This window comes from Mobula birostris, chromosome 13 (genome assembly GCF_030028105.1).
Source record: "Mobula birostris isolate sMobBir1 chromosome 13, sMobBir1.hap1, whole genome shotgun sequence".
Lineage (NCBI taxonomy): Eukaryota > Metazoa > Chordata > Chondrichthyes > Myliobatiformes > Myliobatidae > Mobula > Mobula birostris.
In genome coordinates this window covers 21,160,632-21,173,598 of record NC_092382.1, presented here as the reverse complement: position 1 = coordinate 21,173,598, position 12,967 = coordinate 21,160,632, and the positions used below count along the sequence as shown (strand labels likewise).

General features: G+C 44.9%; 1 protein-coding gene across 1 annotated transcript in view; it reads left to right on the top strand.

The window, feature by feature from the left end:
- Positions 1-3,989: 3,989 nt before the first annotated feature.
- Positions 3,990-12,967, top strand: part of LOC140208552 (NACHT, LRR and PYD domains-containing protein 3-like) — a 52,544-nt gene continuing 43,566 nt past the window's right edge. The window contains exons 1-2 of the mRNA XM_072277299.1: positions 3,990-4,757; positions 11,849-11,938. Of these exons, the coding sequence (XP_072133400.1) occupies positions 11,929-11,938 (10 nt within the window). The 5' untranslated portion in view covers positions 3,990-4,757; positions 11,849-11,928. The remainder of the gene's footprint in view (positions 4,758-11,848; positions 11,939-12,967) is intronic.

Below are 12,967 nucleotides of genomic sequence, written 5' to 3'. Positions count from 1 at the left end.
AAACCGTGTCTTCGGTATTATCCATACACATGAATATATTACAGCAGTACATTGAGGTAAAACGATACCAGAGTGTGACAACTCATTCTGGTTACAGAGGAAGTACAGTGCAGGTAGATATGTAGTACAAGGTCACATCGATTTAGACTGTGAGGTCAGGAGTCCACTCATCCCGCTGGGGAACATTCAGTTCGCTTATCACAGCCGAATGGACACCGTCACGGAGCCTGGGTGGTATGTTTCTGTTTTATTTTATCTTCGCCCCAGTGGGAGGGTGAGAAGTGAGAATGTTCAGGTTGTGGGGATCTTTCATTATGTTGGCTGATTTACTGAGGCAGTGGGGAGTGTAGACTGAGTCCATGGAGGGGAAGTTGGTTTCTATGATGTGCTCAGCTGTGTCCACGGTTCTCCGCTATTTCATTCAGTTAAAGGAAGAGCGGTAGCCGTGTGAAGATGTGAAGTACCCGGATGGGATACTCTCTGCGGAACATTGATAAAATGTGTAGAGTGGAAAAGGACATATACCAAAGTTTTTATTGTTTGTTCTGGCTTTGTAATATTGGAATCTGTTATCTAGTAGTGTGTACTATTATTTCAGTATCTGTGTATTACTGGACGACATTCCTTTTCCCACCTGGTTTCATCTGCTCATTCCCTGCTTATCTTGTTCAACCTCTGTCCAGTCTGTATCCCATTGCCGCAATGATATATTTCAGCAATCTCTCTTCTAAACTTTGCCTTCATTGTGAAGTTTTGTTTTGCATCTTTTCCAGGATTGTGTGTTTTTTTTTGTTTGTTTTTTTTTGATAGCTGGAAATACCAGAGGTTTAATTGAATACAGCATGTGGCAGGGTAAAAACAGCCATTTCAATTTTAGTTTCCCCGTTACAAAATGGCTGCACTGTTAATCTTTGTAATAATGAAACTCTCAGCATCTGATGTTGAGTTTGTTGTTTCCTTTTTCGGTTATTTTCGGTGAGCCACTTCCTCCGTTTCCAGGGTAACAGCCCGTCAGAGCTGCAGCAAGTGTTGTACTTTTTATCACTCTGTGGTCACCGGCTCTCAGCGTAGAGACAGTGGCCTCAGGAGCAAATGTAACAGAGTGACAGTGGGAGGAAAGGATGCTGTGAGCATTGACTGTATGGAATGTATTACACCAAGGTCAGAATGAACTATGAAATAACGAACTGATTGGAGTGGGGTGGTATTTAGATTTTAGCGCGTTGCTGATATTTTGCAATCAGTTACCATCTGTGCATTAAAATGAAGAGGGAGAGAATACTACAGTTGCAGGAAATTTGAAGTAAGATGACGAAAATACTGGAAAAGCTCAGCAGATCGACAGCATCTTGGACAGTTCCAGTTCTGATATTGGGTCTTCCACCATTTCTCCTTTCATAGATGTAAACTGATGTACTGAGTTCTCATAATTTTCTACTTTATAATGTTACATTTTGTTCCTGCTACACTGAGGGGAAACATGGCAGATAGCTGTGCTGGGCAAGATCCCACACAGCAATGGCATTGTGATCAAATGTGCTCAGTTTAGTCGTTGGAAACAAGCTGAAGTGTATCTGCATCCTCTCACAATCTACAGACCGGGGAACCAGCCTGACCACTGGCCACGGCAGAGGGTCATTAGGTTCCAGTTCCATCTCAGTTTGTGAATTGGAAATAGTAGGAACATCACGGCAAATCACCGGCACCAGAGCGTCTTTGTACGGGTGATAATATTGGGCAGGTGACTCTGAGAATATGGAACTGGCAGTATACAGGCTTCAGTCCAGGTTGGTAATTCGACAGCTGGTTTGGAATTTCCTCAGTCTGCAGTGAAGCTGAAGTCTGAGGCGGTTGGACATTGGTTATGGGGAAATTGCCGTCTGCACACCCAGTGGGACATCATACCTCTCAAGTATTCTGGAGGTTTTTGAAGAGCTAACTATGAGGATTGATGAAATAGGGCAGTGATGTTGTTCATCTGAACTTTGGAAATGTCTGTAAGGAGATCCCGCATGGCAGCTGATCTGGAAGGTTTGGTCACATGGGATTCACGGGGAGCTAGCGAGGTGGATTCACACCGGGATCGAGAACAAGAAGCAGAGGGTGATGATTGAAGATGGATTTAGCGAATGGAGGCCTGTGACGAGTGGGATGTGTGTGTCAGTGTCGAGACCTCATTAATTTGTTATTCATGCCATTGATTTGTATAAGAATGTACATGGCACGGTTAGCCAGTTTGATACTAATTTCGGGAGTCTAGCTGATATTGCAACAGGTTACAATGAATTTCAAAGACATCTTGGTTAGTTACGGAAATGGTCTGAGAAATGGTCAGTAGTTTTCAACTTGAACAAGTGAGAGTTGGTGCATTTGGACAGTCAGACCAGGGTGGGACTGGTATAGTGAATGAGAGGGCAAAGAGTGTTGTGGAACAAAAACAAAATTATCATTAATACGCAACACAGACTACAATTCAGGGACGTGTAGTCCTTTCTGAGCCAGACAGAATTATTTGAAAAAGTGAAATTAAAACAGACAGAAGAATCAGAACTGTCGATGTGGGTGCATTAATTTTGGTCAGGCGTTTGATCAGTTCCCCATTGTGGACTCATTCAGAAAGTCAGGAGGCATGGGACACAGGGAAACCTGGCTGGTTGGTTCACAATTGGGTTACTCACAGGAGGCAGATGATTAGAGTGAATTCTGGCCGGAAGGCAGCGGGCAGCCGTGTTCCACAAGGAGGGTCGAAATTTCGGTACAGTTTACAACTATATTTGGAATCTGCAGTTACAGTGCTCCGAGAAATAGGACTGAGGGAAATAACCGATTTAATCTGATCACCCAGCAGCAGCTGGATAATTTGTAAAATTAGATTATGAAGACTAGCAGTCCTCTTTTATTATCATTTAGTAATGCATGCATTAAGAAATGATGCAATATTTCCTCCGGTGTGATATCACAAAACACCGGACAGACCAAGACATTATAACATATAGTTACAACAGTGCAACAATACCATAACTTGATGAGGAACAGTCCGCATCTCACGCAGACGGGAGAAGGAAGAAAACTCTCCCTGCCATGCTCCAACACAGTCAACTCTGAGTCTTCAGAAAACCTCGAGCTCCGATCAGCCCTCCGACACCGAGTACCGAGCACCATCTCTATCCGAACGATTCGACCTCAATTATCTTTATTAGAGGTGTACAAAATCATGAGAGGCATTGATCGTGTGGATATTCAGAGGCTTTTTTCCCAGGTCTGAAATTGCTAGCACGAGAGGGCACAGTTTTAAGGTGCTTGGACGCAGATACAGAGAAGATGTCAGGGGTAAGACTTTTACGCAGAGAGTGGTGAGTGCGTGGAATGGGCTGCCGGTGGAGATGGTGGAGCCGGCAACGATAGGGTCTTTGAATAGTCTCCTGGATGACTATATGCAGCAGTAGAAAAATAGAGGGCTATGTGTAAAACCCAGGTAGTTCGAATGTAGGGATATGTTCAGCACAGCTTTGTGGGCCGAAGGGCCTGTATTGTGCTGTATGTTTTCTATGTTTCTATGACCACATCTTTCCGAGATTTAACAACTTTTCCATTTATTTGCACTTCTCAAAAATGTGTACAGTACAATTAAACCTCCCCCTGGAAGATCTAAATCAGCAATCCAGGCTGTCTTATATTTCCACACAACTACAGTGGAGAATCGGTTAATTACGCTTTAATTTAAATTTTGCACTCTTATTTAATTTAATACACACACACACACACACACATCTATAAATTTACTTTTTTCGGCTATGATGAATTACATTGTACTGCTGCCGTAAAGATCACACGTTCCAGGACATTGCCGGTGATATTAAACCAGATTCTGACATTGTCAGGGGAGACCCTCCCACCGGTCACCTGATCACACATTACCGCAGATGTGCAGCAGTTGCGGGTGTTACGGGCCTGCGGTTTCGCACTGTGGACTGTCACTTTAAGAGCGCCTGAGTGAGACGGGACTATGACGTCAGTCAGAAGCTTTCACAGTTTGTGCAGATTAAAATAGAGACAGAGAAAGAGAAAGAGAGAACCAACGAACGAACGAACGAACAGCTACTCTGGCAGTCTGAGTACGAGTTGGAACTAAGAACTGCCGGGGCAGGATTGCTCCAGATGAGCGTGTCTCAAACATCGTATAATCCATCGGAGTGGGTTCAGGAATGTCCTGTGGGACCACTCGAAGTTAACCCTTGCCTGGGTATATGATGTGGTCACCACTTGAAGACGACATTCCTGTGACAGGTCACTTTGGTGAGATATTTGAGTGGACTTTGGATTGATTCAACGGATAAGATCTTCGACGACGGCTCTTCCGTTTATCTGTGAAATTCGACGTGATCGCCTACTCTCTGCATTTGCCTGGGATTACAGATATCTCTCTCTCTCTCCCATTATTCACTTCGTGGACAACCGAACTTGCATATTTCACCCTCGTAAGACTCTAGCTTTGTTTCCAAGTTTGTTACCTTGGAAGCCACACACATATGTGCCTACGTAACACTGTTAACTTTTGTTTATCCTGCTTAAGTTAAGATATTATAAGTAGTTACTAATAAAGATAGTGGTTTTAACATCAAAACCAGACTCCATTTGTAATCTATTGCTGCTGGTTCGTCACACCGCTTTTTTTCCCAAGTCCCGCCCTCCGCTCTGCTTTACTGAGCCGAGGGAGGGATCGCTGACTGCGGGGTGAAGATATCAAGTTCACATCGGTGAGTATCGAGGCTGGTCCCAAGCGGGGAGGCCTGATCTTGGGCAGTCAGTGCCGTTAACTTCTCCGAATTGGCGGCCTCGCCCCGCTTCCTGGAGCAGAACCTGCCGGCGTCGGTCCGGGTTGTGAGACCTTCACAGAGAACCGTCCGAAATGAGCCTCCGCTCAGTCCCTGTTGTTCTCGTCCTGACGGGCGGGGGAGGAATGAGGCGGTGATGCCGGGACTATACCCATCTTTCATCTTTCATTTTTCGCCCGTTCAGACAAGGCGGTGGCGTCCAGATTAGTCACCTCCTCCCACTGTGGGTGGGCATTTGTTTTTCAGCCCATTTTACCGTTATGACCTGCTGAAGTGCAGCCACTGTTTCCCGATGTATGACCCTATTTACGGGAGATTTGAACCTCTTGCATTCATCTGTGCTTCTCAAAAAATTGTACACACACACACACACACGTCCTTATTGTGGTTCACAGTTTTTCTCTGTTATTATGTATTACTTAGTATTGCTGCCGTAAAGGCAACACATTTTTATGACACGTGCCGGTGATATTGAACCTGATTCTAATATTGACATGAGAGACTCGCCAATCCCGTTTACCGCGGAGCTGCAGCATCTGCAGGTTTGTGTCCGCTCCCCCACCACCGCTCTCCGCCCGCCACAGCGCTGGAGACGCGGAGCTCATACTGCGCATGCTCAGTCTCGACAGTCGGTGGTTTCCTTTCCGTTCAGCGTTGATGCGGATCGTCGGCGGGGAGCCGGGGGAAGATTTACTGTCTGCGGGGGAAGCTCCCATCGGTGAGTATTGAGGCCGGTCCCGAGCGGGAAATCTGACGATGGGTAGTGAGTATCGTTAAGTCACACGGACAGGCGGTTTCGGTCCGGGTTGCTGGCCAAAACTTGCCGGGGTCGATCCTGGTTGTGGGACCTTCACACCGAGCCGCCGGAGAAGAGCCTCCGCTCAGCCCCTGTTGCTCTAGTCCTGGGAGCGGGATGAGGCGGGATGCTGGAACTACTCCCATCTGTGGAGTTGTACCCGGGGATCTTCATGTCCATCACCCGGCCTGGTAGCGGATCTAAACTTCACCTGCAGCGATGCCTGGGGTCGACAATTGTTTTACATAGTTCCAGTACACGGGAAGCGGCCATTCGGCCTGTTGTGCTTTTGCAGACAGAGAAGATTAATGGCAGTAACTCCACGTTCGAGGCATTTCCCCACGTGTATGAGCAGTTTTATCTTTCACCCGTTGAGACCAGCAGTGACATCCAGATCTGTGACGTCATCTCTTTCTGTCTGGGCATTTTGTTCTTGATTCCATTCCCCTGTTACGACTTGCCGATATTTCCGGGTATGTGACCATATTAATGTGAGAATTAAGCGTATTCCATTTATGTGTGTGTGTGTGTATATATATATTATCTGAATGGTGGCTGATTAGCAAAAGGGGAGGTGCAACGAGTCCTGGGTGTCATTATACACCAGTCATTGAAAGTGGGCATGCAGGTACAGCAGGCGGTGAAAAAGGCGAATGGTATGCTGGCATTCATAGCAAGAGGATTCGAATAGTGGGGCAGGGAGGTACTACTGCAGTTGTACAAGGCCTTGGTGAGACCACACCTGGAGTATTGTGTGCAGTTTTGGTCCCCTACTCTGAGGAAAGACTTCCTTGCCATAGAGGGAGTACAAAGAAGGTTCACCAGATTGATTCCTGGTATGGCAGGACTTTCATATGATGAAAGACTGGTTCGCCTAGTCTTATAGTCATTGGAATTTAGAAGATTGAGGGGGCATCTTATTGAAACGTATAAAATCCTACAGGGATTGGACAGGCGAGATGCAGGAAGATTGTTCCCGATGTTGGGGAAGTCCAGAACGAGGGGACACAGTTTGAGGATAAAGGGGAAGCCTTTTAGGACCGAGATTAGGAAAAACTTCTTCAAACAGAGAGTGGTGAATCTGTGGAATTCTCTGCCACAGGAAACAGTTGAGGCCAGTTCATTGGCTATATTTAAGAGGGAGTTAGATGTGGCCCTTGTGGCTAAAGGGATCAGGGGGTATGGAGGGAAGGTTTCTGAATTGGATGATCAGCCATGATCGTACTGAATGGCGGTGCAGGCTCGAAGGGCCGAATGGCCTACTCCTGCACTTATTTTCTATGTTTCTATATTTCTATGTGGGTTCCTCAATAGTGTGTACACTTTAGTGAAAACTCTCTACAGATGTTCCAGAGGAAAAGCTCATTCTCTTTGATGTGTCCACACAATTAAAGTGGGGAATCGTTTATTATTGTCATGTACCGAGGTATAGTGAAAACCTGTCTTGCGAACCATCCATAGTAATCAATACATTACAACAGAACATTGAGGTGATGGAAGATAAAACAATAACTGAATGTAACAAATCATTATGGTTACAGAGAAAGTGCGGTGCAGGTAGACATATGGTCCAAGGTCACATGGAGTTAGATAGTGAGGTCGACAGTCCATCTTATTAAGCTGTGTCCTATCATACTGGGAACATTCAATTTGATATCACAGCAAAATGGAGGCCATCCTTCAGCCCAGTGGTATGTTTCTGTTTTCTTTTAATCTTCCACCGGATGGGTGGGGAGAGGTGAGAATGTCCAGGTTTGTGGAGAACTTTGATTCTGTTTCCTGTTTTGCTGAGGCAACGGGGAATATAGAGACAGTTCATGGGGGGTGGGGGCGGCCTGTTTCTATGTTGTGCTCAGCTGTGTCCACAGTTCTCTGATGTTCCAACTTCTCATGGGCAGAGCAGCAGCCGTACGAAGGCGGGAAGTATCCAGATCAGATACTTTCCATGACTCATTGATAAAGTTTGGTCAGGGGCAAACGGTATATGCCAAATTTCTTATTGTTTGTTCTAGCTGTGTCATTTTAGGATACCTCACTGATCAGTATCAGCAAACTTTCTTCTGACCTATGTCATCGTTGTAAAGTGCTCTCTTTCACCTTTTACTTCATTTAATTTTCCAGGATTCGTTGTTGTTTTATTATTTTTTTATTTTTTTGTGTGTCTTTGTTGTTGTTTTTTTTTCCTTTGTTAATAAGAACTACCAGAGGTCTAATTGAATACAGCACGAGGCAGGGTAAAAACAGCCATCTCAATTTTAGTTTCCCCGTTACAAAATGGCTGCAGTGTTAATCTTTGTAATAATGAAACTCACAGCATCTGATGTTGAGTTTGTTGTTTCCTTTCTCGGTTATTTTCGGTGAGCCACTTCCTCCGTTTCCAGGGTAACGGCCTGTCAGATCTGCAGCAAGTGTTGTACTTTTTATCGCTCTGTGGTCACTGCCTCTCAGCGTAGAGACAGTGGCCTCAGGAGCAAATGTAACAGAGTGACAGTGGGAGGAAAGGATGCTGTGAGCATTGACTGTATGGGATGTATTACACCAGGGTCAGGATGAACTGAGAACTAACAAATGGGTTGGGGTGGGGTGGCATTTACTGTTTAGGGTGTTGTTGATATTTTACAATCAGTTACTATCTGTGCATTAAAACGAGGAGGGAGAGAATACTACAGTTGCAGGAAATTCAAAGTAAGGAGGAGAAAATACTGGAAACACTCAGCAGATAGGCAGCATCTCGAACAGTCTCAGTTCTGAAACTGGGTCTTCCACCATTTGTCCTTTCAGAGATGTAGTCTGATGAACTGAGTTCCCAGCATTTTCTACTTTATAATTTTACATTTTGTTCCTGCTACACTGCAGGAAACATGGCAGCCAGCTGTACTGGGCGAGATCCCACGCAAGCAAGAAGATTGAACTGGGATTAGCTGAGACACTGCCGCATATTACCGGCAGCAAAGAGCCCTGGGAGAGTTGGTGCTTGAGATACAATCTTGGGATGGGGGCTCCAGGAATATGGAACTGGTAGTGTTTGGGCTTCGGTCTACGTTGTGCTTTTACAGATGTGGCTGGATGTTCCTCCTTCCGCAGTGAAGCAGACGTCTCCAGGGGGCTGGATATTGGTAGCGTGAGTCTGTCAGTGTGAGATGTGGAAACACCCAATGTGATATGTGGAAAAGATATGTGAGGCTCTGGGTGTGGGCTGTGACCCTCTGAGGTTGGATCCTGGGATACCACACGTTTTCACCCAGATAAAATGAATCAGGGGATCAGGTTGTCGGGTTTTTGAGATGTTGAGCGAGTATTTCTGTTCTGTGCTCAGATGTTGGTTCTGAGGTTCTGAAGTTCTGAAGCAAAGCAGAGAATGAGTTCCCATTCCATCCCTCGCAGGGAGAGGCTGTGATTAATACGCTATTTTGGTGTTTGCCCCAGTAGAAATAGACCGGGGTTTCAGAATTCAATTCACTTTTGGAAATTCCCCCTCACTGTCACCTGTCTATCTGCCAGTGGGAGTCAAAGGGAAACTCAAGATGCTGAAGATAGAACAGAACATGGAACAGTACATCACAGGAACAGGCACATCGGCCGCAATGGTGTGCCAAACCAGATAAAAAGTAAATCAACCCCCCCCCCAAAAAAAATAATGACACCTACGTACACAATGTCCATATCCTCTCAATCTTCCTCACACCCATGTGCCTACCTAAACATCTCTTAATAGCTTCCAATGTGTTGGCTTCCACCACCATAACAGACAGCGCATTCCAGGCATCCACACCTCTCTGAGTAGAAAAACTTACCCTCACATTTCCTTTGCAACTACTCCCTCACACCTTCATTGCATGTCCTCTGGTATTAGACATTTCTAAACAGTGAAACAATACTCCCCGTCTACTCTATCTATGTCTTTCATAATCTTATAAACCTCCATCCGATCTTCCCTCAGTCCCTACCACTCCATGGAGAACAACCCAAGATTTTCCACTAAAAACTGGATGATGTTTGAATCCATTCTGATGAAAGGTTAGGAAACCGAATTGCTAACTTTTTTCCTCTCCCCACAGCTGTTCCTTACCTGCTGAGCATTTCTAGTGATTCCAGTTTATCTGTATTACATTCACCCTGGAACATTTTGTGAGAGTTGACAGAGGAGTAAAGAAGGCACAGCTCTTCCCAGTACATTATCCTGGTACCAATTGTCCTGTTTTCCCCGGAAATGTATTCAGTACAGCTGTTGATAACAAGGTTCACAAGAATAATCTGAAGAATAAGCATTATGCATGTGGAGCATTTGATGGACCTGGGCCTGTGTTTAGTGGGGTTCAGAGGGATGGTGGTTGGGGTTTGGTGTGGGGGGGGGTGGAAGTTAGGGCGGGGGTGATTATTTACACCAACTGAATAACAGCAAGTCTGGATGCAGTGGGAATGGAGAGGGTGTCTTGATTAGACGGAGAGTCTGGGATCTGAGAGTGCTGCCTCAGAATAAAGAAGCTTCACTTTAAAACTGAGGTGAGAGCAATTACTTCAGCCAAATGTTGGTTCATCTGTGGAATTTGATGCCACAGAGGGTGGTGGAGGCTATCGTTGGGTATATTCATGTTCTGGATTGCTAAATGGGTTGAGTATTATAGCAGGGAAGCAACAATACAGTGTTGGAAAAATAATCCTTCATGATTGATTATGGAGCAGACTAGAATGACCATTTTACCTAATTCTGCTATGTATTATGACTTATACCATGACTGAATGATGACCTATCAAAAAAAAAAGAGAAAATCTGCAGTTTCTGGAAATCCGAGTAATGGATGGCATGTTATCACCATTACAGAGACCTGACTGTTACAAGGGCAGGATTGGTGTTTGATGCTCCAGGTTTTAGTTGTTTCATCATACATATGGGGGTGGGGGGTGAATGGGGGGGGAATTCTCTGTACTAATTAGGGATGGTATCACAGCGACATACACAGAGGACATCAATGTGGGTGAAAGTCAGAAACGGAAAGGGGGCTATCATTCTGGGAGTATTCTATAGGCCTCCCCCAAAGCCACAGGGATAATGAGAGCAGATAACTTGGCAGCGTTGGGAAAGGTGCAAAAGCAACAAGGTTGTTATCATTGTTGACCTCAACTTTCCTGATGTTGATTCCACCTCCTCGCTCCAAAGTGTGTCAATGGGGCAGAATGTGTTGTGTGTCCAGGAAGGATTCTTGACACAGTTTGTGGATGGGCTCACTCGAGGAGTTGCCGTACTGTATCTAGTATGAGGCAATGATGCTGGTCAGGTGACTGATGTCACAATGGGTGGCCTTTTTGAGACAGTGACCACAACACCCCAACTTTTATCATGGTCATGGACAAGGATAGTAGCAGACCCTACGAGACAGTATTTAATTAGTGGATGGATAGTTGCAATGGTATTCGGAGCAACTTTGGGGTGTAAATTGGGAAAACATTTTCAAGGGGAAATACACAATGGAAATGTGAAGGTTGTTTCAGGAACACTTATATACGGTTCCACCCACAGTGAAAGAATGTTTATATAAACAAACTGTGGTCACAAGAGATGAGAACATTTAAGCAAGAGGGAAAAGGAAGCATTATTTAGGTTTAGGAAGCAACATCCAAGCAAGCCTCTAGGAAATTATAAGGTAGCCTGGAAGGAGCTTAAGAAGTGTCTTAGAGGTCGAAGGAACTTGAGGTGTCCTTGAGAAGCAGGATGAAGGAAAGCCCAAGGCGTTCTACATGTGGGAAAAGAAGAGGAGGATGAATAGACTGAGCGTAGGACTACACAGGAGCAAGGGAGGAAATGTGCCTGGAGGATGCGGTGATGCGGTGCTTAATGAATGCTTTGCTTCAGAGTTACCAATGAGATAGACAGTGATTGTGACGATAGCAGTTGGGATGTGTAGATGGAGTGAAGAGGCCAAGAGTGAAATGGGCCCAACACAGGAAATTGGGACCAACTCTGTGGGCACTGTGGTCAGCATTGTCTCATTGTGCTGAAGGGTCTGTGTCTGTGCTCTGTTGCTCTCTGACTCTGTCAATAGGATTCGCCAGATATCACTGGACTGACATACAGACATGGTGTGGGAGTTGATGTTAACAGGGAATGTTTGTTCCCTAAGCAAACTGCTGCTCTGATACACAGGGTGGCGATACGGTCACATTTTGCAAAGAATCGTACTCTTTCTGACTCACTGTCTGCTTGTTGTATGTAATTCAGGGCATCACCAGCAGCTGGAACTGTCCTGAACCGCGACCAAAGTGTAAACAAGACGACGACAATCGTCAGTCAGAATCAGAATGGCTACAGGTACGTTCACTGGGATCTTTATCATTAAACTTCTGTCCTGTAGCTGCACTTCGAAGGTTCAATCGTTAGGCATTAATATCGAAATAGTAAAATGGAATCAGCAGTGGCTGGATGGGAGATGCCAGAGAGTGGTGGTGGATAACTGTGTGTCAGATTGGAGGACGGTGTGTAGCGGTGTGCCTCAGGGATTGGTAGTGGGTCAAGTGTTGTTTGTCATATATATTAATGGTCTAGATGATGGGGTGGTAAATTGGATTAGTAAGTATGCAAATAATACTAAGATAGGTGGCATTGTGGATAATGAAGTAGATTTTCAAAGCTTGCAGAGAGACTTAGGCCAGTTATAAGACTGGGCTGAAAGATGGCAGATGGAGTTTAATCCTGAAAAATGTGAGGTGCTACATTTTGGTAGGACTAATCAAAATAGGACATACATGGTAAATGGTAGGGCATTGCAGAATACAGTAGAACAGAATGATCTAGGAATAATAGTGCATAGTTCCCTGAAGGTGGAATCTCATGTGGATAGGGTGGTGAAGAAGGCTTTTGGTTTGCTGGCTTTTGTTAATCAGAGCATTGAGTATAGGAGTTTGGATGTAACGTTGAAATTGTATAAGGCATTGGTAAGGCCAAATTTGGAGTATCGTGCACAGTTCTGGTCACCAAATTATAGGAAAGATGTCAATAAAGTTCAGAAAGTATAGAGGAGATTTACTAAAATGTTGCCTGGGTTTCATCTCCTAAGTTACAGAGAAAGGTTGAACAAGTTAGGTCTTTAGTCTTTGGAGCATAGGAGGTTGAGGGAGGACTTGATAGAGGTGTTTACAATTATGAGGGGGATTTATAGAGTTGATGTGGATAGGCTTTTTCCATTGAGAATGGAGGAGATTCAAACAAGAGGACATGAGTTGAGAGTTAAAGGGCAAAAGTTTAGGGGTAACATGAGGGGGAACTTCTTTACTCAGAGTGTGGTAGCTGTGTGGAACGAGCTTCCAGCAGAAGTGGTTGAGGTAGGTTCGATGTTGTCGT